This window comes from Macaca thibetana, chromosome 11 (genome assembly GCF_024542745.1).
Source record: "Macaca thibetana thibetana isolate TM-01 chromosome 11, ASM2454274v1, whole genome shotgun sequence".
NCBI lineage: Eukaryota > Metazoa > Chordata > Mammalia > Primates > Cercopithecidae > Macaca > Macaca thibetana.
In genome coordinates this window covers 45,250,401-45,277,268 of record NC_065588.1, presented here as the reverse complement: position 1 = coordinate 45,277,268, position 26,868 = coordinate 45,250,401, and the positions used below count along the sequence as shown (strand labels likewise).

The 26,868-nt window shown below is 47.3% G+C and overlaps 2 protein-coding genes and 1 pseudogene across 5 annotated transcripts; 2 read left to right on the top strand and 1 right to left on the bottom strand.

Moving 5' to 3' along the window:
• Positions 1 to 293: 293 nt before the first annotated feature.
• Positions 294 to 7,832, top strand: FKBP11 (FKBP prolyl isomerase 11). Of its 3 annotated transcripts, none has more exons than XM_050746952.1 (6): positions 294 to 4,172; positions 4,354 to 4,419; positions 4,817 to 4,904; positions 5,204 to 5,237; positions 5,610 to 5,680; positions 7,591 to 7,832. In XM_050746952.1, the coding sequence occupies exons 1-6, from the start codon at positions 4,023 to 4,025 to the stop codon at positions 7,806 to 7,808; spliced, it is 627 nt and encodes a 208-aa protein (XP_050602909.1). In that variant the 5' UTR covers positions 294 to 4,022; the 3' UTR covers positions 7,809 to 7,832. The 3 variants fall into 3 exon arrangements, with proteins under 3 accessions (XP_050602909.1, XP_050602910.1, XP_050602911.1); XM_050746953.1 differs by having other exon boundaries at positions 4,111 to 4,172; positions 4,299 to 4,419; XM_050746954.1 differs by lacking the exons at positions 294 to 4,172; positions 4,354 to 4,419 and adding an exon at positions 4,477 to 4,691.
• A 388-nt stretch (positions 7,833 to 8,220) lies between these two features.
• CCDC65 (coiled-coil domain containing 65) lies at positions 8,221 to 24,444 on the bottom strand. Of its 2 annotated transcripts, none has more exons than XM_050746915.1 (8): positions 24,084 to 24,444; positions 23,440 to 23,607; positions 14,628 to 14,797; positions 13,322 to 13,460; positions 11,959 to 12,156; positions 11,517 to 11,735; positions 8,710 to 8,862; positions 8,221 to 8,624 (listed from the first exon to the last, which is right to left on the bottom strand). In XM_050746915.1, exons 1-8 carry the CDS (start codon positions 24,213 to 24,215, stop codon positions 8,349 to 8,351), a joined length of 1,455 nt encoding a protein of 484 aa, XP_050602872.1. In that variant the 5' UTR covers positions 24,216 to 24,444; the 3' UTR covers positions 8,221 to 8,348. The 2 variants fall into 2 exon arrangements, with proteins under 2 accessions (XP_050602872.1, XP_050602873.1); XM_050746916.1 differs by lacking the exon at positions 24,084 to 24,444 and adding an exon at positions 23,698 to 23,915.
• A 253-nt stretch (positions 24,445 to 24,697) lies between these two features.
• Positions 24,698 to 25,146, top strand: LOC126931591 (60S ribosomal protein L32-like; annotated as a pseudogene).
• The last annotated feature ends 1,722 nt before the right edge of the window (positions 25,147 to 26,868 follow it).

Sequence of the window (26,868 nt, the reverse complement as noted above, 5' to 3'; positions counted from 1 at the left end):
GGCTCACGCGTGTAATCCCAGCACTTTGGGAGGCCTAGGCAGGTGGATCACGAGGTCAGGAGATCAAGGCCATTCTGGCTAACACGGTGAAACCCCATCTTCACTAAAAAGAAAAATACAAAAAATTAGCCGGGCGTGGTGGCGGGTGCCTGTAGTCCCAGCTACTTGGGAGGCTGAGGCAGGAGAATGGTGTGAACCCAGGGGGCGGAGCTTGCAGTGAGCCGATATCGCGCCACTGCACTCCAGCCTGGGCGACAGAGCAAGACTCTGTCTCAAAAAAAAAAAAAAAAGAAGTGTCTTTCTGCCTCAGTTAAAAGGTGTCTGGGGCTGTGCATGGTGGCTCACACCTGTGATCCCAGCACTTTGGGAGGCCAAGGCAGGTGGATCACCTGAGGTCAGGAGTTCAACACTGGCCTGGCTGACATGGTGAAACCACATCTTTACTAAAAATACAAAATTAGCCTGGTGTGGTGGCACACACCTGTAGTCCCAGCTATCCGGAGGCTGAAACAGGAGAATTGCTTGAACCTGGGAGGCAGAGGCTGCAGTGAGCCACAATCGCAGCACTACACTCCCGCCTGGGTAAGACAGAGTGAGACTTCATCCAAATAAATAAAAATAAATAAATAAAAATTAGCCAGATATGCTCGCTTGAACCCAGGAGGTGGAGGTTGCAGTGAGCCAAGATCTCACCACTGCACTCCACCCTGGGCAACAGAGTGAGACTCTGTCAAAAGAAAAAAAAAATGGTGAGCTGGGCGTGGTGACTGACACCTGTAATCCCAGCACTTTAGGAAGCCGAAGCGGACAGAGATCACTTGAGTCCAGGTGTTCAAGGCCAGCCTGGGCAATATGGCGAAACTACATCTCTACAAAAAATGTAAAAATTAGCTGAGTGTGGTGGCATGCCCCTGTGGTCCCAGCTACTTGGGAGGCTGAGGCAGGAGGATCACTTGAGCCCATGAGGCGGAGGTTGCAGTGAGCCAAGATTGCACCACTATACTCCAGCCTGACTGACAGAGACCCCCATCTCAAAAAAAAAAAAAAAAAAAGTATCTAGCAGCTGGTCTGAAGATAGGCATCTCAATTGTTCACAGCCAGTTACAGATCGAACTCCTCTTTCCCCCTTCTCACTACTGCACTTGACTAGACTTTTTTTCCCCCCACAAAGAATGGGGCTTCAGATACAACTGAAAAATAAAAGTGTCTGGTGGTAGGCAATCCAGAACTGGCATGGTGGCTCTGCAGTTAACAAGGACTTATGCTTCTTTTTGCTTCACCATCCTAGCATGCAGCTTCCATCCTAATGGTCATCTCATGGTCTAATATGGCTTCTAGAGCTTAATTCATCTCATCTGCATTTCAGATAGCAGACAGAAGGAATGAAAGATGATTGGGGGAGGGAGAGGAGCACAGAAGGATGCTTCCTAGTTAACTCTTTAAAAGGCCTTCTTGGAAGTCCAAGACAAACTTCCAACACTTCGTTTATGTTCTCTTGGCCAGAACTTAGTCAGTTAGCCATATCCAGCTTTAAGGGAGACTTGGAGATGTAGTTTTGTGGTTTTTTTGTTTAACTTAAAAAATATTTTGATACATAATTTGCAAACAGTGAAATGCACAGATTGTAAGTATACAGTTTGATAAGTTCTGACAAATGCATACACCCATGTAACCCACATCCCTCTGAAAATATAGAGCATTTCATCACCCCTAGAAATTCCCTCCTGCTGAGGGGACTTTTTTTTTTTTTTTAAACAATACAAATGAGAGATAATGAAGGCTTCTTATCCTGAGGTGGGAGGGTTGTAGCTATGGGAATAGAAGGGAGGAGCTGGAGAGACTGTGGAAGGAGAATCCAGAGTAGACCCGTTGGATGTGGGAGATGAAAGAAGAATGAATGCTGGTAGCAGAGCCACTAACAGAAACAGCAGATAGGGAGGAAGTCCGGGTTGTTACAGATGGATTGGAAGAATGAGTGCAGTTAAGACTGTTGGCCGGGCGCATTGGCTCACGCCTGTAATCCCAGCACTTTGGGAGGCTGAGGCGGCCACATCATGAGGTCAGGAGTTTGAGAGCAGTCTGGCCAACATGGCAAAACCCCATGTACTAAAAATACAAAAATTAGCCAGGCGTGGTGGTGGGTGCCTATAATCCCAGCTACTTGGGAGGCTGAGAAAGGAGAATCGCTTGAACCCGGGAGGTGGAGGTTGCAGTGAGCCAAGATCATGCCATTGCACTCCAGCCTGGGCGACAGGAGTGAAACTCTGTCTCAAAACAACAACAACAACAACAAACTCTTAAAAAGTGGGCTGGGCATGGTGGCTCACACCTGCAGTCCCAGCACTTTGGAAGGCTGAGGCGGGTAGATCACCTGAGGTTGGGAATTTGAGACCAGCCTGACCGACGTGGAGAAACCCTGTCTTTACTAAAAATACAAAATTAGCCAGGCGTGGTGGCGCATGCCTGTAATCCCAGCTGCTCGGGAGGCTGAGGCAGGAGAATTGCTTGAACCCGGGAGTTAGAGGTTGTGGTGAGCTGAGATCGCACCATTGCACTCCAGCCTGGGCAGCAAGAGCAAAACTCCTCCTCCTAAAAAAAAAAGTGAAGTCTGGCCAGGCGTGGTGGCTCACGCCTGTAATCCCAGCCCTTTGAGAGACCGAGGCAGGCGGATCACCAAGATCAGGAGTTTGAGACCAGCCTGGCCAACATGGTGAAACCCTTATCTACTAAAAATACAAAAATTAGCCAGGCATGGTGGCGGGCGCCTGTGATCCCAGCTACTTGGGAGGCTGAGGCAGGAGAATCGCTTGAACCTGGGAGGCGGTGGTTGCAGTGAGTGGAAATTGCTCCACTGCACTCCAGCCTGGGCCACAGAGTGAGACTCCGTCTAAAAAAAAAAAAAAAAAAATGTGAAGTCGGCTGGGCACAGTGGCTCACACCTGTAATCTCAGCACTTTGGGAGGCCGAGGTGGGCGGATCACGAGGTCAGGAGATCGAGACCATCCTGGCTAACATGGTGAAACCCCCTCTCTATAAAAATACCAGATTAGCCGGGCGTGGTGGTGGGCGCCTATAGTCCCAGCTACTCGGGAGACTGAGGCAGGAGAATGGCATGAACCCAGGAGGCGAAGCTTGCAGTGAGCCGAGATCGTGCCACTGCACTCCAGCCTCGGGGACAGAGCGAGACTCCGTCTCAAAAAAAAAAAAAAAAAGTGACGTCTTTACACAAACATAAAGGGGTTATGTGTGCTGTCCTTTGAGAAGTTTGTTGATGAAAGGAGAAAGGAAGTAGTAGCACCAGAGGAAAAGGTCAGGGGTTTACCCTGTTCTTACAGGAAAACAGCGCCTTGCTCTTTTCAGCTAGCTTTTCAAAGGATAGGGATAGGACAGCTCCCTGCCCTCTTTCGGATATTTGGATCTATAACCTCCAGAAATTCAGGCTGAAGTAGTTGGAGGTCGGAGAGGAATGAGACAACTGCCTGGGTGGGGTGGGCCAGCCAGACACTGCCAGGATAGCCACAAGGAGACATAACTTAGAGGAAAGAGCAGACAGCAACCACGTTGGACTCAGGCAGTCCTGGGTTTGAATCCTGTCTGTATCACCACCTAGCCTGATGACCTTGGGCACATCCTGAGCACCCTGTGCCTTATCTGTAAAATGGAAACAATTATGCTGACCTTTTAGGTTGGTTTTGAGGATTAGAGACTAGCTCCTGACACACAGTAGGTAATCGTAAATGGGTGCTATTATTTGGCCCAACCCACATTATAGGACAGAACGTCTAATGAACGGGTCAGAACCTGCGCCCTCCGGATCTTGGAGGGTACAGAGGGCGCCCCTCGGCCTCCTCCCTTTCGGAGGTGGGGACAAGGTGGAGGAAGGGCTGCAGGAGGAGGAGCTCTAGCATCGCGACCCGCCCCGTCCCGTCCAGTCTGGCCTGGGCGCTGCGGGAACGCTGTCCTAGCCGCCGCCACCCGAACAGCCTGTCCTGGTGCCCCGGCTCCCTGCCCCGCGCCCAGTCATGGCCCTGCGCCCCTCACTCCTCCCGCTCCATCTGCTGCTGCTGCTGCTGCTGCTGCTGCTGCTGCTGCTGCTCAGTGCGGCGGTGTGCCAGGCTGAGGCTGGGTTCGAAACTGAAAGTCCCGTCCGGACCCTCCAAGTGGAGACCCTGGTGAGGAGATAGTCCCAAACCTCAGCACCCGTGGACCGAGCCTTGTGGGGTAACACAGGGATCTCAACGAATCTGGGAGCCGGGAAGGAAGTGCGGGAACTGAGTTGGGGGTGGTGCTGGGTCTAGGAGCGAGAACGGGATCTTTGGAAGAGCATCCGTGACCCCTGTAGTCCGATCGTAGGTGGAGCCCCTCGAACCATGTGCCGAGCCAGCTGCTTTTGGAGACACGCTCCACATACACTACACGGTGAGGGGTCTCGGGGGCCGGGGCGGGGCCTGGGAGGGGGTGGCGCCCTGCTGAAACACGTCAGCTTTGGCTTGGACACGTGGCAAGCGGTTCGGGAGAAGAAACTCGGGGCTCTGGGGTTGTCGAGCACATGGCGAGGGGAGAGGCGTTGCTCTTCCGTGCCTCTTTTTCCTCCTTGCTTTTCTGCCAGTTCCTACCTGGCACGGAGAAGTGCAGGGTGGAGAGATCTCCGAGAAGCGCCAGCCCTCTGGGGCTTCCTGTTCCTTACAGCGGTAAGGGGAAGGCTAGGCTGCCGCTGTAAGGGGGCTGCCGCCGCCCAGCGGTCCAGGTGTGTGTTGCGCGCCTGCTGGGAGGGAGAGGGTGGTAGGTGTATGCTCTTGATGCTCTCTCCCCCCAGGGAAGCTTGGTAGATGGACGTATTATTGACACCTCCCTGACCAGAGACCCTCTGGTTATAGAACTTGGCCAAAAGCAGGTGATTCCAGGTATGTGACCTGTGCCTCCCATTCTACCTCTTCACAACCTAAGCCCTTTCTTAGCCTCTTCAGCTCCAAAGCTGCCCTGGAAATTCCCCCCTGAAATGAGTAAGACCCTAGGGCTCTACCAGTTACCTTCTGAGGTTCAAACCTCACTTCTAATACTCCACTTGTCCCAATTGGAAGCCAGAGATTTAAGAAGTGGGGGCAAGGCCTATTGAGGATGGAGGAGGAAGACTTTGGTGTTCATGTCATGGGATTTGGGGAAGGTGGATAGCTTCCAGTTCAGTTGTGTCTTCTTCCTCAAGGTCTGGAGCAGAGTCTTCTAGACATGTGTGTGGGGTGAGTATCTGGGCAGGGGTGGGCCTGGGTACCCTCTTTGCATGGGAAGAGGTTTTCTCTGCCATCCTCACTCCTTAAGAAGCAGGAGAATGTGGAATAAAGGACCCTGCTTCCCACTGGACAGGTCCAGGTCAGTGGGAACCCTGAGGGCATCCAAAGCCTCTGTGCTTCTTGCGCTGTTGCTTTTGTTGGGGAGTTGAGGCACATGGGGAGATGGACACCTTTGCTGGCCAGCCTGTTCGGTGTTCAGGTGGAAAAGTTCGTGTTTTGGGTGTGAAGATCCAGAGGGTTTTGCTGGAGGAGCTTCAGCTGGACTGAGGCTGCTGGCCTACCTCTCCTGCCTCTGGCTGTGACTGACATTCCTTCCCTCAGAGAGAAGCGAAGGGCAATCATTCCTTCTCACTTGGCCTATGGAAAACGAGGATTTCCACCATCTGTCCCAGGTAATCTGACTAGGCCTGTCTCTCAGGCCATCGAAATACCCAGTCCCTAAGAGCTGTAAGGAGCTATATACTTTGTCTAATGCTTGAGAAGGTCCAGACCAAGTTTGTTTAGACAGACAGGAGTGGCTGGCGCCTCCATCTCCAGGGCCACTTTTTTCTTCCTCATATCACCAACAGGGACTAAAGACAAATAACCTGATGAGGCCACCTGGTGTGACCTCTAGCAGCCAGTAACTTGTTAGGGAAGAGAACTGCCTGTGCCACCACCTTTCCCAGAACACTGGGCTTCTTTCCTGCCCTTTTCTACAACTCTACGCTGTGTCAGCTGTACAGCCGCCCCCCCCCCCCACCCCGCTTCCTTTCAGCCTCCATCAGGGAAGAGATAGTAAAAATAATCACAGTCAAGTAATTCAAAACAAAACAAAAAGCAACTGTTAAAGCCAAGTCTACCCCATAACTTTAAAAGCCATCATAGGTCACTGCCGATGTCTATTTTTGAAGGGTTGAGATGGACAGATTTCCCAAAATGCGTATCTTTTGCTTTCAGTTCTAACAAATGTTCTATTAGCTAAAATGTGTTGTACTCCACAGAGTATTGGGCTCGTAATTCTTCTTCTTCTTCTTTTTTTTTTTTTTTTTTTTTTGAGACGGAGTTTCATTCTTGTTGCCCAGGCTGGAGTGCAGTGGCGCAATCTTCACTCGCCACAACCTCTGCCTCCTAAGTTCAAGCGATTCTCCTGCCTCAGCCTCCCGAGTAGCTGGGATTATAGGCGTGTGCCACCACGCCCAGCTAATTTTGTATTTTTAGTAGAGATGGGGCTTCTCCATGTTGGTCAGACTGGTCTCAAACTCTCAACCTCAGGTGATCCGCCTGCCTTGGCTTCCCAAAGTGCCGGGATTACAGGCATGAGCCACCGTGCCTGGCTGGGCTCATAATTTTTATTCTAGTTCCAGCTTAGAGGAAGGCCTGGAAGGAGGGTAGGGCAACCAAGGAGAAACTCTTTTACCCAAAGCCCTATACCTCCCCATTCCCAGTGCTGCTTATTTGCGCCTCTTCCGCCCACTCATTTCTGTTCCACCTGCCCCTTTACTTCTTAAGCAGCATCCTCATCCTTCTTCCTCTTCAGTTCTTATGCTGAAACTCCTGTTATCTCATAATCACGTTGAATGTGCTCATTGGTTGGTTGATTTTTTAAAGTCTAGTTTATTTATTTATTTATTTTTTTTGAGACGGAGTCTTGCTCTGTCGCCCAGGCTGGAGTGCAGTGGCCGGATCTCAGCTCACTGCAAGCTCTACCTCCCGGGTTCACGCCATTCTCCTACCTCAGCCTCCCAAGTAGCTGGGACTACAGGCGCCCGCCACCTCGCCCGGCTAGTGTTTTGTATTTTTTTTTAGTAGAGACGGGGTTTCACCAGGTTAGCCAGGATGGTCTCGATCTCCTGACCTTGCGATCCGCCCATCTCGGCCTCCCAAAGTGCTGGGATTACAGGCTTGAGCCACTGCGCCCGGCCTAAAGTCTAGTTTAAATCCATTTAATTTCAGACCTGCAAAGACTCTATCCATGTGGTTATTTGGAAATACGATAAGTTAGTAGTTAGTATAGAAGGTTCTCCCACTTACAAATAGAGAAGAGTCTTACATTTCATATTCACAGAAAGTTTTCCTGCATTCAAAGACTTGTCACTGGACCCAAGCCACATGTGTAGTTGGGGTCAACATGACTATCACTGAACTCTGCTCATAATCCTCCTCTACTCTTGTCTAAAGGAATTCAACCCCACATTTAAATCTTGTCAGCTTCATAGTTGTTGGCTTTGCTGTGGCCTACCCTCCCTATTTTCATTCAGATTCTGAGCCCTGGATAAAATGCACTGAGAGTCTAACCCTCTCCACCCCTCTGCCTCTCTAGCGGATGCAGTGGTGCAGTATGACGTGGAGCTGATTGCACTAATCCGAGCCAACTACTGGCTAAAGCTGGTGAAGGGCATTTTGCCTCTGGTAGGGATGGCCATTGTGCCAGCCCTCCTGGGCCTCATTGGGTATCACCTATACAGAAAGGCCAACAGACCCAAAGTCTCCAAAAAGAAGCTCAAGGAAGAGAAACGAAACAAGAGCAAAAAGAAGTAATAAATAATAAATTCTAAAAAACTTCTTTGCATTCTTCATCTGATACTTTCTGAGACTGCCTTTGAAAGTGGGAATGAGGTAAAGGGCTGAGGAAAAAAGCATTCTTAGTTGCATCTTGCCTGGCATGGGGGTGGTTGTAGGCCCTGGATCACCTCTTCCCCTGGCCTCTTCTTGCTGTCCTAACTGACTTTAAGGATCTGGTCTTGAGTCTTCCCATAGGATCTCTAAGTCCTTAAGGTATGGGTTTTGGCTCTCATGGCGCCCTGATTCTGAGGAGGGATGCTTAATTGAGCAGTGAGCCTCCTGGTAGTTGCCTAGCTGTTCTCTCTATTCCCTGGGACCACAGTGTTCCTAGTGTCCTCAAAGAGGACTGCTCTGTCCAATATGGAAAAGATACAAGGAGCTCATAAACTCCATGGAAATTTTTAATAGCAACATCCGTACATCTCTCAAAAAAAAAAAAAAATCTCTAGGAGTTGAAAGATTTTTTTCCTTAGATCACAGGTTGTGGAAGATCACGTGGGCTGCTTCAATTATATTTTAAGTGGTTGGATGTTGTTTATCACCTGGATGGGCTATAGGTATGGACAAGGGCTGGGGTAAATTGCTTTGATAGTTGACTATAAAGAGTGGGTTGAGCTGGCTCAGCACTTCGTCACTCACTGAGATGCCATCCAAGTACTGCTTCAGCATCTCCCGCAGCTTTCCATTGATATCTAGCAGCTGGGCTCGTCTGTGTTGGAGGCTCAGTTGCTCCAGTTTCACTTTGTTGTACCTTTTCCAGAAATTCTCCATTCCTGTGTAGTCCACCATCACCTGGGAGTGGAGTTATAGGGAGAAGGTATGCAGCGAGACCCACTAGCAAATGCTGCCCAATGCCCCACCATCCCCCAGCCTTTACCTTGGCAAGCTCCTCAGTAAGCTCTTCTAGATTATTCTCCTCAATCCCCTCCTGCTCCTTAGGAGTCAATACTGATGAATAAAAAGGCAGCACCTTTTCTTCCTCAGTTTCAAATTTCCTACATATTTCAGCAAGTTTAAGGATCTTTTCACCCTATTTGAAGCAGGAAGAGAGTTTATATTAGGAAAGGGAGTGGAGAGGGAAGCTAGTGGAGTTGGTTCCCCTGTTTGAACCCAGGGAAGCTACTCATCCAAGTGGGAAACAATAGCAATAAATACATATAGCAAATAGAGGTTACCATGTAACACACACTATTCCAAGTATTTTCTATTCTTATTGTAAAATTAATTCATAGCCTGGGAAACATAGGAAGATCCCATCTCTACAAAAAAATTTGCAAAAGCCAGGTGTGGTGGCACATGCCTACAGTCTCAGCGACTGGGGAGGCTGAGGTGGAAGAATCACTTGAGCCCAGGAGGTAGAGGCTGGAGTGAGACGAGATGGTGCCACCACACTCCGCCCTGGGCAACTGAGTGAGACCCTGTCTCAAAAAAAAAAAAAATCATTCATTCATTATTAATTCATTTCTTTTTTTTTTTTTTTTTTTTTTTTTTTTTTTTTTTTTTTTTTTTTTGAGACGGAGTCTCGCTCTGTCACCCAGGCTGGAGTGCAGTGGCCGGATTTCAGCTCACTGCAAGCTCCGCCTCCCGGGTTCACGCCATTCTCCTGCCTCAGCCTCCGGAGTAGCTGGGACTACAGGCGCCCGCCACCTCGCCCGGCTAGTTTTTTGTATTTTTTAGTAGAGACGGGGTTTCACCGGGTTAGCCAGGATGGTCTCGATCTCCTGACCTTGTGATCCGCCCGTCTCGGCCTCCCAAAGTGCTGGGATTACAGGCTTGAGCCACCGCGCCCGGCCTTTTTTTTTTTTTTTTTGACAGAGTTTCGCTATTGTTGCCCAGGCTGGAGTGCAGTGGTGCAGTCTTGGCACACTGCAACTTCTGCCTCCAGGGTTCAAGCGATTCTCCTGCCTCAGCTTCCCGAGTAGCTGGGATTACAGGCATGCACCACCATGCCCAGCTAATTTTGTATTTTTAGTAGAGATGGAATTTCTCCATGTTGGTCAGGCTGGTCTCGAACTCCCAACCTCAGGTGATCCGCCTGCCTTGGCCTCCCAAAGTGTTGGGATTACAGGTGTGAGCCACTGTGCCCAGCCAAAAACTCATTCATTATTAATTCATTTCTTTTGTCTTTTCTGTCCTTTTTTTTTTTTTTTTTGAGACAGGGTCTTACTCTGTCACCCAGGCTGGGGTGCAGTGGTGCAGTGGTGCAGTCATGGCTCACTGCAGCCTCGATGTCCCAGGCTCAAGTGATCCTCCCATCTCAGCTTCCCAAGTATCTGGGCTCACAGGCGTGTGCCACTATGCCCAGCTTTTTTTTTTTTTTTTTTTTGGTAGAGATGGGCTCTCCCTATGTTGCCCAGGGTGGTCTCAAACTCTTGGGCTCAAGCTATCCTCCCACCTTGGCCTCCCAAAGTGCTGGGATTACAGGCATGAGCCACCACGTCTGGCCAATTCATTTCAATTTAAAATGTAGACCAGACGCGGTGGCTTACACCTGTAATCCCAGCACCTGGGAAGCCAAGGTGGGTGGATCGCTGAGGTCAGGAGTTGGAGAATATCCTGGCCAACATGGTGAAATCCTGTCTCCACTGAAAATACAAAAATTAGCCGGGTGTGGTGGTGCGCACCTGTATCCCACCTACTCAGGAGGCTGAGGCAGGAGAATTGCTTGAACTGGGGAGGTGAAGGTTGCAGCGAGCCAAGATCATGCTACTTCACTCCAGCCAGGGCAACAGAGTAAGACTTCATCTCAAAAATAATAATAATAATTAATTAATTAAAATGTAAGAGGGAGCTCGATGCAGTGGCTCATGCCTGTAATCCCAGCATTTTAGAAAGCCAGGGTGGGCCATGCGCAGTGGCTCAAGCCTGTAATCCCAGCACTTTGGGAGGCTGAGACGGGCAGATCACGAGGTCAAGAGATCGAGACCATCCTGGCTAACACGGTGAAACACCGTCTCTACCAAAAAATACAAAACACTAGCTGGGCGAGGTGGCGGGCGCCTGTACTCCCAGCTACTCGGGAGGCTGAGGCAGGAGAATGGCATAAACCCGGGAGGCAGAGCTTGCAGTGAGCTGAGATCCAGCCACTGCACTCCAGCCCGGGCGACAGAGTGAGACTCCATCTCAAAAAAAAAAAAAAGAAAGCCAGGGTGGGAAGATTGTCTGAGGCCAGGAGTTTGAGCCAGCCTGGGCAACATGGCGAAACCCCCTCTCTACAAAAAATACGAAAGTTAGCCATGCATTGGGGAGGCTGAGGCAGGAGGAACGCTTGAGCCCAGGAGGCAGAGGTTGCAGTGAGCCAAGATGGCGCCACTGCACTCCAGCCTGGGAGACAGAGTGAGACCCTGTCTTCACCAGAAAGAAAGAAAAAAAAAAAGTAGGAAGGGGCTCACCAGGGTGGCTCACACCTCTAATCTCAGCACTTTGGGAGGCCAAGGCAAGAGGACTGCTTGAGGCCAGGAGTTCATAACCATCCTGGGCAACACAGTGAGACCCCATCTGTAGAAATACATAAATAAATAAATTAATATAAGAGGGGAGGAAACATGGAATAAAAAAGGTATTCCAAGTGTCCACTCAGCCAGGAAGCAGGAAGAAGCCTTCGCTATCCTTTCCAAATCCCTTTAACCTTGCAGGGAGCCAGGTTCCTTGACTTCGTTCTGACTGTCCTCTCCCTTGTGTTACCTTATCAACAATCTTTCTCAGGGCCTTGAGGGTGGCATTACTTTCCAAGGTGAGTTTGACTAAGTTCTTCTGGGATGCTGCCCGGGCCTGAGTCCTTTGGGCCTTAAGTTTTCGCAGTTGTACAAGGACCAATTCCTTGTCGTTACGGATATACCGGTTCTCATCTTCACTCTCACGGCTGTGTATCATGATCTTGCCTTTTGAAATAGTTATGGCATCCTAGAGGAACAGATTAGGGGAAACACTTGGCCAAATGAGGGTCTTCAGTGAGACAGGTAAAAGGGCTGCCTGGGGACTGAAATCAGAGCATATCATCTTTTCCCAACCAATCAGTGATGAGGCCCAGGGGAAACGAGGGGAAGCAGAAGAGGGGATAATAGAGCAGTTAGAGCAGTGAGTATTTCACTGTGAGTAACTCACAGGTTAGTGAGTATACACTAACCTGTAGTTTCTGTATTTTTTTCATCTGTACTTCAATCTCTTTGGAGCTCTTCTCATCCTTCACCTGCAGGGTCTCAAAGGCAGCCTTTCGATCCTCTGTGGCATCAGTGTAATTCTTGAGTACATCCTGGAACTTTCTCCACAGATCTTCTACTATGTTCTCCAGGTGCAGCCTTAGAAAGTGCTTCTCTTCTAAATTCTAGCAAGTGACCCCAAAATAGCAAATGTTTGGAATTACCTCATTAGTGCCCTTTCACTTCCACCAGCAACCTCACCCTCTTGAACTGTTTGTAGCATAGTTTAGTACAGAGGTCTTCAAGGAAAATGCCTACACAAGACCAGGCAGATGATATAAATAAGTTTTGTGGGCCGGGTGGGGCCTGTGGTGAACTGGAGAGGAAATGCTGCATTTGGGAGGAGGAGGGGCAGCCACTGAGCTCCATATGAGCCTTGCCATTTGGAAATGTGGCCCAGTGTTGCCAGATCTTTAAATTTTTCAAGGGAAGCTGAAAATTTGGATGTTTTTATGAAATCTCCAATTTTCAAGTGTAAGATGCTTATTCAAAAAATTTTATAAAACACTATGGGATAAATAAAAACAAAGAACTCCATACCCAAACCTAGGTCTGTGGGCTGGCTAAGTTTGCAACCTCGAGGACAACGGAAAGCACTTTGGATCAAGGGGCAGGAGACCTAGATTCTCCTGGTTCTACCACAGACCAGCAGCATGACTTTGGCAGGTCATTTTACCTATTGGGCCTTACTTTCTTCATCTGAAAATCACAGGGGTGAAGCCAGATGATCTCCTTGGTGCTTTTTAGCTCTAAAATGCATTCCCTTGACATTTTAGAATGGTCCTCCCTCCCAACCAATTTTCACAAAATTACAAAAAGCAGTAGGGATACCTACAGTGGCAATAGATATTTTATTCACTGTGTTGGCTAAAGGGGTCTCTTCTACCTCTAGTAGCCTTGAGCATTTTAATTTTTTAATTTTTTAATTTTTTTGAGAGAGGGTCTCGCTCTGTCACCCAGGCTGGAGGGCAGTTTTGCTATCACAGTTCACTACAGCCTCCGTCTTCTGGGCTCAAGCGATCATCCTACCTCAGCCTCCTAAGTAGCTTGGACCATAGGCGCACACTACCACGCCTGGCTCTTTTTTTTTTTTTTTTTTTTGGTTGGGGGGTAGAGATGGCAGTCTCTCTGTGTTGCCCAGGCTGGTCTTGAACTCCTAGTCTCAAGTGATCCTCCTGCCTTGGCCTACCAAGGTGCTGGGATTACAGGTGTAAGCCACTGTTCCCAGCCTCCTTGAGCATTTTTCTATCACCTCCTTCCACTTCTTGTCTATCTACTCTCCCTCCGTACCATGTTTTTGAGATCATTCCACATGCTCTGGAACTCCAGCTTGCTTTCATACTCAGAATCTATATAGTTCTGCTCCATGGCCATGAAGATATCTTGTAGATAGTGAATCTCTTTCTCATGTTGGTCAATAATTGTCTTCCTGTAGGAGACAAGACACTGTCCCTGCTCTGAGGGATACAGGATATTGACCAATAATGACAATTCAAAGCAGTATGTAATAAATCTATGTGAATGGTACAAACTCTCAGGTACTGATGGAGAACAGAGAGAGGGAAGGCTCTATTCTTTTTAGGACTAGAAAGAATGAATACAGTTATTTTATTTTGATTTCTGAATGGGTAATACATTCATGTACTTTCAAAAAAGTACAAAAGGTTACAGTGAGAAGTCTCTCTCCCATCGCTGTTCCCTGCCAAATGGGTAGGATTTTGATAGTTGAAAATGGGTAGTTGGTAAAAGGAATTTGAGGAGTTAAACTTAAAAAGAAGAAAAAAAGAGTTATTAAAAAAAAGTAAAACAAGGCCGGGCGCGGTGGCTCAAGCCTGTAATCCCAGCACTTTGGGAGGCCGAGACGGGCGGATCACAAGGTCAGGAGATCGAGACCAGCCTGGCTAATACGGTGAAACCCCGTCTCTACTAAAAAATACAAAAAACTAGCCGGGTGAGGTGGCGGGCGCCTGTAGTCCCAGCTACTCGGGAGGCTGAGGCAGGAGAATGGCATAGACCCGGGAGGCGGAGCTTGCAGTGAGCTGAGATGCGGCCACTGCACTCCAGCCTGGGCGACAGAGCGAGACTCCGTCTCAAAAAAAAAAAAAAAAAAAAAAAAAAAAAAAAAAAAAAAAAAAAAAGTAAAACAATAACTTAGCCAGGTGAGGTGGCACGCACCTGTAGTCCCAGCTACTGGGGACACTGAGGCAGGAAAATTGCTTGAACCCAGGAGGCAGAGGTTGCAGTTAGCTGAGATCGCACCACTGCACTCCAGCCTGGACGGCAGAGCGTGACTCCGTCTTGAAAAAACAAAACACAATAAAAAATAATAAATAAAGAAAAAAATAGTGAAAGAAAAAAGAAGAAAGTGGGTGAAGGCACACAGATAGGGGGCCTGACGTAAGTAAAGGGAAGCTAGAGCTGCAAACTTAAGCCAGAGTTTGTTTAAAAGGAACCAAGATATTCTCTGCTGGGGGTCCTGTGATAATCAATGTGGGATGCTCCAAGATACTAGCCACTTGCTTACAGGCAACTCCTTGACACAGACTCTGGACACTCCCCTGGATTCAATTCCCCATCTTCTCTTAGGCCCCCATACCTTTCTGTCTCAAACTCCTTGGTTAGGGCTTCCAGCTCCATGTTGTAACTTTCCTCCAGGAGACTGAGCCGGTGCCTCTGCAGGGCCAAAAGCTGGTCAACATTGTGCAAGTGGCTGCGCAGGGCACGGGCGTACTGCTCCTCAGCTTCGGACAGATCTTTAGCTAAAGACTAGGCCAGAAAGAGAGAGTTACCATTCCAGCTGAATGGCATCTGTGTGAGAAAATAAAAATATATTCAGCTTGCAGTTTTTTATTTGTTCCTACTGCCAATTTGGCTTTAAGAATGCTAGTTGTCCTCCTCACTCGTGTAAAGCAAGAGTGATGGCAAGGGCTGAGCAAGGTGGCTCGCATCTGTAATCCCAGCATTTTGGGTAGCCAAGGTGGGAGGATTACATGAGCCTGGGAGCTCAAGACTAGCCTGGGCAACACAGTGAGACCCCCCAATCTCTACAAAAAAAAAAAAAAAAACATAAAAATTACCCAGGCTGTAGTCCCAGCTACTCGCAAGACTTGGGCAGGAGGATTGCTTAAGCCCAAGAGTTCAAAGTTGCAGTAAGCTGAGATCATGCCACTGCACTCCAGCCTGGGTGACAGAACAAGACCCTGTCTCAAAAAAAAAAAAAAAATAGGCCGGGCACAGTGGCTCACACCTGTAATCCCAGCACTTTGGGAGGCGAAAATCCCAGCACTTTGGGAGGCAGGCAGATCACGAGGTCTGGAGTTCAAGACCAGCCTGACCAACATGGCGAAGCCCCATCTCTAGTAAAAATACAAAAATGCCGGGCGCGGTGGCACAAGCCTGTAATCCCAGCACTTTGGGAGGCCAAGGTGGGTGGATCATGAGGTCAACAGTTCGAGACCAGCCTGGCCAACATAGTGAAACCCCGTCTCTACTAAAAATACAAAAAAAAAAAAAAAAAAAAATCCGACCATGGTGGCAGGCGCCTGTAATCCCAGCTACTTGGGAGGCTGAGGCAAGGAGAATTGCTTAAACCTAGGAGGCAGAGGTTGCAGTGAGCTGAGATTGCGCCACTGCACTCCAGCCTGGGTGACAGTGCGAGACTCTGTCTCAAAATAAATAATAAAAAGACAAATATTAGTTGGGTGTGGTGGCGTGTGCCTGTAATCCCAGCTACTCGGGAGGCTGAGGCGGGAAAATTCCTTGAACCCAGGAGGCCGAGGTTGCAGTGAGCTGAGATCATGCCACTGCACTCCAGCCTGGGCAAGAGAGCGAGACTCCATCTCAAAGAAGAAGAAGAAAAAAAAAAGTGATAGCAAGGAGCCCCATGAAGCCAGCCAGTGTCCTGTGGATGACTAACATTTACAGTGATGTAGCCACCCCTGAAAGGGATCAGGGATTCTTGGAGAAATGAGTGCTTTGAGGTCTGATGCAGAAAATGAGTTGACCCTGGGGTATCTTTTTTTTTTTTGAGATGGAGTCTCGCTCTGTCACCAGTCTGGAATGTGGTGGTGTGATCTTGGCTCATTGTAAACTCAGCCTCCTGGGTTCAAACGATTCCTGCCTCAGCTTCCTGAGTAGCTGGGACTACAGGCACCTGCCACCACGCCCAGCTAATTTTTTACATTTTTAGTAGAGACAGGGTTTCACCATGTTGGCCAGGATGGTCTTGATCTTATGATCCGCCTGACTCGGCCATCCAAAGTGCTGGGATTACAGGCATGAGCCACCGCTCCAGGCAGAACCTGGAGTATCTTATCATAAAAGATAGCAAAGAAGCTATCAAAGACCAAAAGGGTCATGTCAGAAGGACCCAGGAACCAATATAAAGTGCCTCACTGAGGCAGATTTTCCAAAGAAAATCACAGCAATATCTCCCATCCTACGATTCTCTGCTATGTGACCTTGCCACTCCCCTATCAAAAGGTGGTGTCTCTTCTTCCAGCTCCTTGAATTTGGGCAGACCCTATGACTACATGGGTCAATAGAATACGGTGGAAGTGGCACTATGCCAGTCCCAGGCATAACCCTTGGCTGGCCTGGCAGTTTCTGCTTCCCGCCCCTTAGAATGCTTGTTCTTAGGATGATCCCTCCAGGAGCCTAACAGTCATTCTGTGAGAAGCCAAGTGCAATGAATTTTTATTTATTTATTTATTTTTATTTTTTATTTTTTATTTATTTATTTTTTTGAGATGGAGTCTTACTCTGTCACCCAGGCTGGAGTGCAGTGGCGCGATCTCGGCTCATTGCAACCTCCGCCCCCCAGGTTCAAGTGATTCTCCTGCCTTAGCCTCCCGGAGTAGCTGGAATTACACACCACACCCAGCTAATTTTTTGTATTTTTTAGTAGAGATGGGGTTTCACCATGTTAGTCAGGCTGGTCTTGAACTCCTGACCTCGTGATCCACCCGCCTCGGCCTCCTAAAGTGCTGGGATTACAGGTGTGAACCACCGCGCCCAGCCAGAAGGTTTTTTTTGTTTTGTTTTTTAATCAGTTATCACTGGAGGATACCAGACAATCAATTTTTTTAAAAACTGTTAAATAAAGGCAAGAGAAATAATCAAGCATTTATCTTGCTTTTCCTGTATAAACTATAGCTTTGAGTAATTGAATAGAAAATGAGGGGAAGTATCTCTTTTCAGAAATACTCAAGCTAATGAACAAAAAATGAACGATACTATTAGAAAATCAGGCCAGACACAGTGGCTCACACCTGTAATCCCAGATCTTTGGGAGGCTGAGGCAGGAAGATCATTTGAAGCAAGGGTTTGAGGCCGAGAGTTTGAGACTAACCTGGGCAACAGAGTGAGGGCCCTATCTCTATTTCTTTCTCTCTCTCTCTCTTTTTTTTTTTTTTCCTTACTGGATCACTACATCTAGACCCCATCTCTATTTCTTTTTGTTTTGAGTCAGGGTCTTGTTCTGTCATCCAGGCTGGGTCAGGTGTCATGATCACAGCTTATTGCAGCCTCAATCTCCCAGGCTCAATTGATCCTCCACCTCAGCCCCCTGAGTAGCTGGGACTACAGGCACACACTACCATGCCCAGCTAATTTTTAAGTTTTTTTGTAAACAGGGTTTCACCATGTTGCCCAGGCTGGTCTCGAACTCCAGGGCTCAAAGGATCTGCCTGCCTCAGCCTCCCAAAGTGTTGGGATTACAAGCATGAACCACTGTGCCTGGCCCCATCCCCATTTCTAAAATACAATTTAAACATTTTAAAAATAAGCATTTTTGCATCTCCCAATGATTTAATGGATCAACAGCTGCTAACATCACAAAAAGAGAGCTAAACAATATGTGTCTCTTGATACAACATCGCTAAGCATCTAAATCCAATTACCCAAATAAAAATACAGAGGAAAAAGTAATGTGGTAAACTGCAATACAGAATACTATGCAGTTGTAAAATAAGAAGCTCTTTACAGGAAAATATGGAACAATCTCATATATATATGAGCACAATCTTGGCTCACTGCAACCTCTGCCTCCCAGGCTCATGTGATCCTCCTACCTCAGCCTCCCCAGTAGCTGGGACTATAGGCACATGCCACCACACCCAGCTAATTTTTATATTCTTAGTAGAGACAGGGTTTTACCATGTTGCCCAGGCCGATCTCGAACTCCTAGGCTCAAGCAATCCACCTGCATTGGCCTCCTAAAGTGCTGGGATTTCAGGCATGAGCCACCGTGCGCAGCCTCCAAGATACATTATTAAGTGAAAAAACCAAGGGGCAGAATAGTATATAATATGATCACTTATGTAAAGAAAAAAGAAAAAAGATTTCCTTATGAAACTAGAATTATTGGAAGGAACACTGGGTACCTGGAAGGCACTGGTGGGGAGGAACTTTTCTCTATATAACTTTTTTTTCTTTTGGATTTTGAATAATGTGAATGTACTACCTTCAAAAAAGTAAAACAAGATTAAACAGAAAAGCATTTATGGAATTGCCCACATGATCCAGGCACCTTGAGTCCACTCACTGTAAACTACCATGACCTCTACACAGAGATAGCTTTTACCTTATATGTTTACAATGATAAAAGGATCCTATGAAATAGGTTCTGATGATGGAAGACTATTCACTCACTCAGCAAATGTTTACCTAACCCCTGCTATGTACCAGCACTGTGCAGGATGTTGAGGATTCAGAGATAAAAAGATATGCCCACTGCTCCCAAAGGAGCTTACAGTCTAGTAGGAAGAGTTACATAAATAGAAAATCACAACATAACATGGAAATTGCTATAAGGTTGATGATTTATTGAGTGACAATGAATATAAAGGATTGAGTGCCTACATATGACTAAGCACTGGGAAAGCCTTCACCAAAGAGATGTCATTTGTATCAACTCTTGAAGGAGGAATGAAAGTTTACCAGGATGGTCGGGCTCACTCCTGTAATCCCAGCACTTTGGGAGGCTGAGGCAGGTGGATCACCTGAGGTCACGAGTTCCAGACCAACCTGACCAACATGGTGAAGCCCCATCTCTACTAAAAATACAAAAATTAGCCAGCATGGTGGCGCACACCTGTAGTCCCAGCCACTCAGGAGGCTGAGGCAGGAGGATCACTTGAACCTGGGAGGTGGAGATTGCAGTGAGCAGAGATTGCACCACTGCACTCCACCCTGGGCAACAGAATGAGACTCCATCTCAGAAAAAAAAAAAAAAAAGGGCAGAGTGCAGTGTGGTGTATAATCCCAGCATTTTGGGAGGCTGAAGTGGGCAGATCACTTGAGGTCAGGAGTTCAAGACCAGCTGGCCAACACGATGAAACCCTGTATCTACTAAAAATACAAAAATTAGCCGGGCGTGGTGGCGTGCACCTGTAATCCCAGCTACTTGGGAGGCTGAGGCAGGAGAATCGCTTGAACCCAGGAGGTGAAGGTCACAGTGAGCCGAGATCGCTCCACTGCACTCCAGCCTGGGAGACAGAATGAGACTCCGTCTCAAAAAAATAAATAAATAAAAATAAAAATAATAAGAAAATTTGTCAGGACAACTGGAGAAGAAATGGAGATGAGAATTCCAGACACAGGGAATAGCATATGCAAAGGCACAGGTAAGAAACAAGGCTGGCTGTATGAAAAGTACAGGTGGGCAGAGGCCGGGTGTGGTGGCTCACGCCTGTAATACTCAGCCTGGGCAACAAAAGCGAAACTCCATCTCAAAAAAAAAAAAAAGTACAGGTAGGAACCAGATCATGAAAGGCTTTGATGTTCTTACTATGGAGTTTGGATTTTTTCCTGTAGATGGGGGAACCACTAAGATTTAAGCAGTGGAGTGACAGGATTAGATTTCTGCTTTAGAAAGATAACCCTAGTACTCATGCCTATAATCCCAGCACTTTGGGAGGCCGAGGTAGTTGGATCACCTGAGGCCAGGAGTTAGAGACCAGCCTGGCCAACATGGCGAAACCCCGTCTCTACTAAAAATGCAGAAATTAGCTGGACACGGTGGCATGCACCTGTAATCCCAGCTACTCAGGAGGCTGAGGCAGGAGAATCACTTGAACCTAGGGGGCAGAGGTTGCAGTGAGCCAAGATTGTGCCACTGCACTCCTGCCTGGGTGACTCTGTCTAAAAATAAAAATTAATAATAATAATAATAATCGTAGTAGTTCTGCAGAGAATCTAGAGGCAGTTGAATGTGAAGGGTGGAAAACAGGAAACAAATAGTTTAGGTTAGAGATGATGCCCAGGTCTCAACTACAGGAGGACAGTGGAAAAGGACAGCAGGGTATAGCTTTGAAAACTACTTTAAAGTAGACAACTTATACAACACTTAGTAACAGAGGTCAGGGACAGATGCAAAATCTAGGATGGACTGGGCCCAGTGGCTCATGCCTGTAATACTAGCACTTTGGGAGGCCAAAGTGGGAGGACTGCTTGAGGCCAGGAGTTCAAGACCAGCATGGGCAATGTAACGAGACTACATCTCTACAAAAAATGTAAAAATTTGTTAGATGAGGTGGTGTGCACCTGTGGTCCCAGCTACTCCAGAGGGTGAGGTGGGAGGATCAGCCTGGGCAACACAGTGAGACCTTGTCTCTACTAAAAATTAAAAAATAATTCTAAAATTTAGCCAATCATAAGCTGGGCGCGGTGCCTCACGCCTGTAATCCCAGCACTTTGGGAGGCCGAGGCAGGCAGATCACAAGGTCAAGAGTTCGAGACCAGCCTGACCAATATAGTGAAACCCCGTCTCTACTAAAAATACAAAAGTTAGCTGGGCGTAGTGGCGTGCGCCTGTAATCTCAGCTACTTGGGAGGCTGGGGCAGGAAAATCACTTGAACCCGGGAGGCGGAGGTTGCAGTGGGCCAAGATGGCACCACTGCATTCCAGCCTGGGCGACAGGGTGAGACTCCATCTCAGAAAAAAAAAAAAAAAAAAAAAAAAAAAAAAAATTTAGCCAATCCTAGTGAGAGCCTGTAGTCCCAACTGCTCAGGTGGGAGGATCACTTGAGCCCAGGAGCTTGAGTGTAGTAAGCTATGATTGTGCTATTGCACTTCAGCCTGGACAACAGTGAGACTGTCTCAAAAAATAAAATAAAATAAAATAAAATAAAATAAAATAAAATAAAGTCAGGGTAATATGTAAGATTGTCTAGCCCTAGAAAACTGGTTAAAGGGTGAGATGGCCAGACTCAGAAATCTGGGGAATGCTGAAGTTCAGAGGATGGAGAGAGGAAGATAAACTCACTGGAGTGAATGGTTTATGTCCCAGAGGTAGAAAAAATGACAGAATGGTGTCTTGCAAGCCAAAGGAGAGTTTCAAGACCCAGGGCATGACCAAGAATGTCAGTGCCATAGAGAGGTTAGGTTAGATAAAGACTAAATGATGAAAAGTAGTCACAATTCTGAACCGGTGGCTTTTACTTGAGCAGTTTCCTAGAGAAGGGTAGAAATCAGACGTTGTGGGATGCAGGGTAAAAGGGAAGTGAAGAAGTAGAGATAGTGAGGATCACTAACATTTCCACATTTAATATGTGTAGTCTTACTCAGGAATGACCCTGAAGGTGGTTAATATTAACAGTATGTGATTTACCTAAGCAAGAACTGTTATCATAAGCTGAGAGGCTGCTGTGTAGGAAGAAGTTAATTGTGTCGGGGTGAACCTGGTCAACTACTCAGCTTCCCTTAACCCATTCATGCCTAAGGTTGCAAATATTTTTTGTGAAAAATCAGACCTTGGTGATGACCTTGAGCAGTACAAGATACATAACTCCCCAAAACTTAGCATTCCAATAATGGAACACTAGGCAATGAACACTGCTGTTCTTATCAAGTGTTTGATAACTTCCAATAAGTGTCTGAAAAAGCCTCTTAAAAATCCATAAGTTATGGGCTGGGCGCAGTGGCTAACGTCTGTAATCCCCACACTTTGGGAAGCTGAGGTGGGTGGATCACCTAAGGTCAGGAGTTCCAGACCAGCCTGGCCAACATGGTGAAACCCTGTCTCTACTAAAAATATAAAAATTAGCTGGGCTTGGTGGCGGGCGCCTGTAATCCCAGCTATTCAGGAGGTTGAGTCAGGAGAATCGCTTGAACCCAGGAGGCAGAGGTTGCAGTGAGCTGAGATCGGGCCTTTGCACTGCAGCCTGGGCAACAACAGTGAAACTCCATCTCGAAAAAAGAAAAAAATCCGTAAGGTATAACTGGTGGGGTGTGAACTTCTAATGAATAATGGTTATTGCAAATTTGAGGACTCTTAATATATATCTCTGGAAGCTGCCCAAGGTCTGCTGAGCTTTTTCCCCAGGGGTTAGGCTATGAAAGAGAAATGTATGTTTTCTAGAGGGGGAATACCATGTTGGCAATGTATATTTTGCTGTTACTGTGGGCTTTGTTTTGTTTACAATTGAAAAGACTCTGGCTGGGTGCAGTGGCTCACACCTGTAATCCCAGCACTTTGGGAGGCCAAGGCAGGTGGATCACGAGGTCAGGATATCGAGACCATCCTGGCCAACACGGTGAAACCCCATCTCTACTAAAAATACAAAAATTAGCCAAGCATGGTGGCACACGCCTATAGTTGTAGCTACTCGGGAGGCTGAGGCAGGAGAATCACTTGAACCCGGGAGGTGGAGGCTGCACTGAGCCGAGTTCACAGCACTGCACTCCAGCCTGGCGACAGAGCAAGACTCCGTCTAAATAAATAAATAAATAAATAAATAAATAAATAAAAAGACTAAGGAGAAGGCAGTAAATGGAGGTAGACTATTAAAAGTAAGAAAAAAGAAGGGGTACAGAAAATCCCTTAGAAGAAAAGATAGGATGGAATCAAGAACTCAAGAACCTCCCAAGAGCATAAGGATGGCTGATTGAATTGCTTAGAAATCCAGAACTGCTCTTACCCATGGAGATCTTCTCAACCTTATCCAGGGCCACTGAAGTTGAATCAAGAGGCCAAACAATTTGGTTGAATGGAGCACTGCAGTGGGAATCAATAAACACAGGCTGGAGTCCTGGCTCTCTCACTGACTAGGTATGTGACCTTGGGCAAGTCAGTTCCCCTCTGGAACTGAGCCTTCTGACATTGAAATGAAGGTGTGGGACTCATTTCAAGTCACTGGGTGATGTCTACTGTGCCTTACAACTCTACTATTGGATAGTGCTGGTTTGGGGCAGCAGATTACAAGGAGAGTGGCTCCTCTAAGGGAGAGAGGGGTGAAAGATAGCCCCATATTCTATTTTTTATTTCTGTGAAAACCGTTGTTACCAATAGCCTGGCTTTCTCACAGCCTGTGTCTTGTGAGGGCTTAAAGATGGACTAATTCACTAGGATCATTCTATTAAGAGGTCAGGAAGCCATACTCAAGGTTTCCTTGGAAAGAGTGCCTACCTTGATGACATTGTCCTTACAGTCCACCACTCGTTCAAATGTTTGGCTGAGGATTTCAATGTCCTTATGAAGCTCTCTGGTCTTGACTTCCCTAAGGACAGTTCTCCACTGTGTGTTAATCTTATTAAGGTTCAAAGCACTGTTGTGTTCCTCCTTGGCCAGCTTGTCCTGTGTGAAGGAATAAATATACCTCCAGGAAGTCAGGGCCTTTCAGTACAACAAACAAGATCACTCTTAATTTATCAGCTGACACCTTACCCCTTTCCGATGGGAACGGCCTGATGGCATTTAGGGAGGGCAAGGGTGAATTTCCTTCAGGGTGGGAGCATCAGAGTAGGATGTTGTTTGTAATGACCCATCTCCAGGGAGAATATCAGCATTTCAGACAGCTGGGATAGCGGACAGGACCTAAGGTCCCAGTTCTGTGATTCAATAGAGACCGCCAGGCTGTATACCACGCACCCCCTCCATGCTTCACGGATAACACCCCCGCCTCCCAAACAATGTTGCCTGAAATCTAAGTATATCTGGGTCTCAGGATTTCCGGAGGAGGGGAGGTCAGGATGAAAATGAGGTTTCCTCAGTGACAGGCCAGCGCAGCGGGTGGATGGGGTTGAGCAGGACATAATGCAAAAGGCCATCACCTTCAAGAACTGGCTGAGGAGCCTCTCTTTCTTTTTGGCCATCTCCTCCTCTGCCAGCAACTTCTGTTGAAACAGAAGCAGCTGCTCCTCATCGGACAGGGGCGTCTTGGCCTTTTTTTCTTTCTTAGGCATGGCGGGGCAGGGGATTGGATCCGGGAAAGAAGCTTCGGCCTGTCTCGACCCGCGTTACAGAGCGTAGAAGAAAAATGTCCCTAGAAAGGGGCCTTCCAGAACTGCCCCTGGTTGTGGGCGGTTGTGGGACCTGAGATCTCAGCTTTCGCACAAGAGAGACCCCGGACTATCAGTGAGGCTGAGCTCTCCCACGGTAAGACGCGTCTAGTCTCCTAGCAACGAGGATCTCGCTAATATAGAGAGGCAACGGCTAGAAGAGTCCATGTCTTGGAGCGCCCCCTACCCAGTGGAGGACCGCGGTCGATTTTTGAGAGGGTCCTTTTACCTCTCAAAAACCTGTCTCCTCAGTGCATTTTTTTTTTTTTTTGAGACCGAGTCTCGCTCTGTCGCCTAGGCTGGGCATGATCTCGGCTCACTCAACCTTCGCCTCCCCTGTTCAAGCAATTCTCCTGTCTCAACCTCCCCTCAGTGCACTTTTATAAACCTTCCTCAGACCCCGTGGGAAGCCCAAGATCGTCAAAAACAGAACCAAGAAGTCTGACCGATATGTCAAAATTAAGTGTAACTGGCGGAAACCCAGAGGTGTTGACAACAGAGTTCGTAGAAGGTTCAAGGGCTAGATCTTGATGCCCAACATTGGTTATGGGAGCAACAAAAAAACAAAGCACATGCTGCCCAGTGGCTTCCGGAAGTTCCTGGTCCACAACGTCAAGGAACTGGAAGTGCTGCTGTTGTGCAACGAATCTTACTGTGCTGAGATAGCTCACAATGTTTCCTCCAAGAACCGCAAAGCTATCGTGGAAAAGAGCTGCCCAGCTGGCCATCAGAGTCACCAACCCTAATCCCAGGCTGCGCGGCAAAGAAAATGAGTAGACAGCTCATGTGCATGTTTTGTGTTTAAATAAAACTGTAAAAACTGCAAACAACAACAACAACAACAACAAAAACCTTTTTAAAAAAGGTAAGTGTTGGGGAGAATGTGGAGAAACGGGAACCCTCATATATTGGTGGTGGAAATGTAAAATGGTGTAGCCACTTTGGAAAACAGTTTGGCAATTTTTTTAAATGTTAAACATAAATTTACCATGTGACCCAATAATTTCACTCTTAGGGATCTGCCTAAGAGAAATGAAAGCATACATACACACAAAAACTTGCACAAGAATTTTCTTCTCTGTCTCACTCATAATAGCCCAATTGGAAAAATTAGAGACAACCTAAATGTCCATTAACATGTGAATGAGTAGACAAAATATGCTGTGTCCATACAATGGAATATTATTCAGAACAAACTATGGATACCAGCTACAATGTAGGTGAACCTCAAAAAGAATATGCAGGCTGGGCGCTCTGGCTCACACCTGTAATCCCAGCACTTTGGGGGGCCAAGGCGGGAGGATTGCTTTAGCCTAGGAGATGGAGACCAGCTTGAACAATGTGGCGAAATCCCTTCTCTACAAAAAATACAAAAGAAGTTAGCCGGGCGTGGTGGTGCATACCTGTTGTCCCAGCTACCCCAGGAGGCTGAGGTGAGAGGATCACCTAAGCCCCAGAGGTCAAGCCATAATCAAGCCATTGCGCTCCAACTGGGTGACAGAGCAGCCCTGTCTCAAAAAAGAAACAACAAAAACAAAACAAACAAACCCTTTTTTAGACTGGAGTCTCACTCTGTCACCTAGGCTGGAGCAGTGCCTGATCTCAGCTCACTGCAACCTCCACCTCCCGGGTTCAATAAATTATCCTGCCTCAGCTTCCCGAGTAGCTGGGACTACAGGTGTGCACCACCAAGGCTGCCTAATTTTTGTATTTTTAGTAGAGATAGGGTTTTACCATGTTAGCCAGGTTGGTCTCAAACTCCTGACCTCACATGATCCACCCACCTCGGCCTCCCAAAGTGCTGGGATTACAGTCGTGAGCCACCATGCCCAGCCAAAAAAACCCTATGCTCGGCCGGGTGCGGTGGCTCAAGCCTGTAATCCCAGCACTTTGGGAGGCCGAGGCGGGAGGATCACAAGGTCAGGAGATCAAGACCATCCTGCCTAACACGGTGAAACCCCGTTTCTACTAAAAAATACAAAAAAACTAGCCGGGCGAGGTGGCGGGTGCCTGTATTCCCAGCTACTCGGGAGGCTGAGGCAGAAGAATAGTGTAAACCTGGGAGGCAGAGCTTGCAGTGAGCTGAGATCTGGCCACTGCACTCCAGCCTGGGTGACAGAGAGAGACTCCGTCTCAAAAAAAAAAAACAAAAAAAAACAAAAAAAAAAACCAAAAAAAAAAAAACTCTATGCTCAGTGAAATAAGCCAGATACAAGTGATTACATATTGTATGGCTCCATTTATATGAAATATCTGGAAAAGGCCAAGCTATAAAGACAGAAAGTAGATTACCTTCTTTCTTTTTTTCTTATTTTCTCTCCTTCTTTCTTTCTCTCTCTCTCTCTCTGTCTCTCTTTCTCTTTCTTTTTTTGACTGAGTCTTGCTCAGTTGCCCAGGCTAGAGTGCAGTGGCACAGTCTCGGCTCACTGCAACCTGCACCTCCCAGGTTCAAGTGATTCTCCTGCCTCAGCTTCCCAAGTAGCTGGGATTACAGGCACCCGCTACTACACCCGGCTAATTTTTGTATTTTTAGTAGAGATGGGGTTTCACCATGTTG

Excerpts from the sequence above, each read along its gene's own strand:
- FKBP11 (XM_050746952.1), top strand. The coding sequence starts at position 4,023 with ATGGCCCTGCGCCCCTCACTCCTCCCGCTCCATCTGCTGCTGCTGCTG. Across the intron at positions 4,420-4,816 it reads CGCTCCACATACACTACACG|GGAAGCTTGGTAGATGGACG; the intron begins GTGAGGGGTCTC and ends CTCTCCCCCCAG. Across the intron at positions 5,681-7,590 it reads ATTTCCACCATCTGTCCCAG|CGGATGCAGTGGTGCAGTAT; the intron begins GTAATCTGACTA and ends CTGCCTCTCTAG.
- CCDC65 (XM_050746915.1), bottom strand. The coding sequence starts at position 24,215 with ATGCCTAAGAAAGAAAAAAAGGCCAAGACGCCCCTGTCCGATGAGGAG. Across the intron at positions 11,736-11,958 it reads AAAAAATACAGAAACTACAG|GATGCCATAACTATTTCAAA; the intron begins GTTAGTGTATAC and ends CTGTTCCTCTAG. Across the intron at positions 8,625-8,709 it reads TTACTGAGGAGCTTGCCAAG|GTGATGGTGGACTACACAGG; the intron begins GTAAAGGCTGGG and ends CTCCACTCCCAG.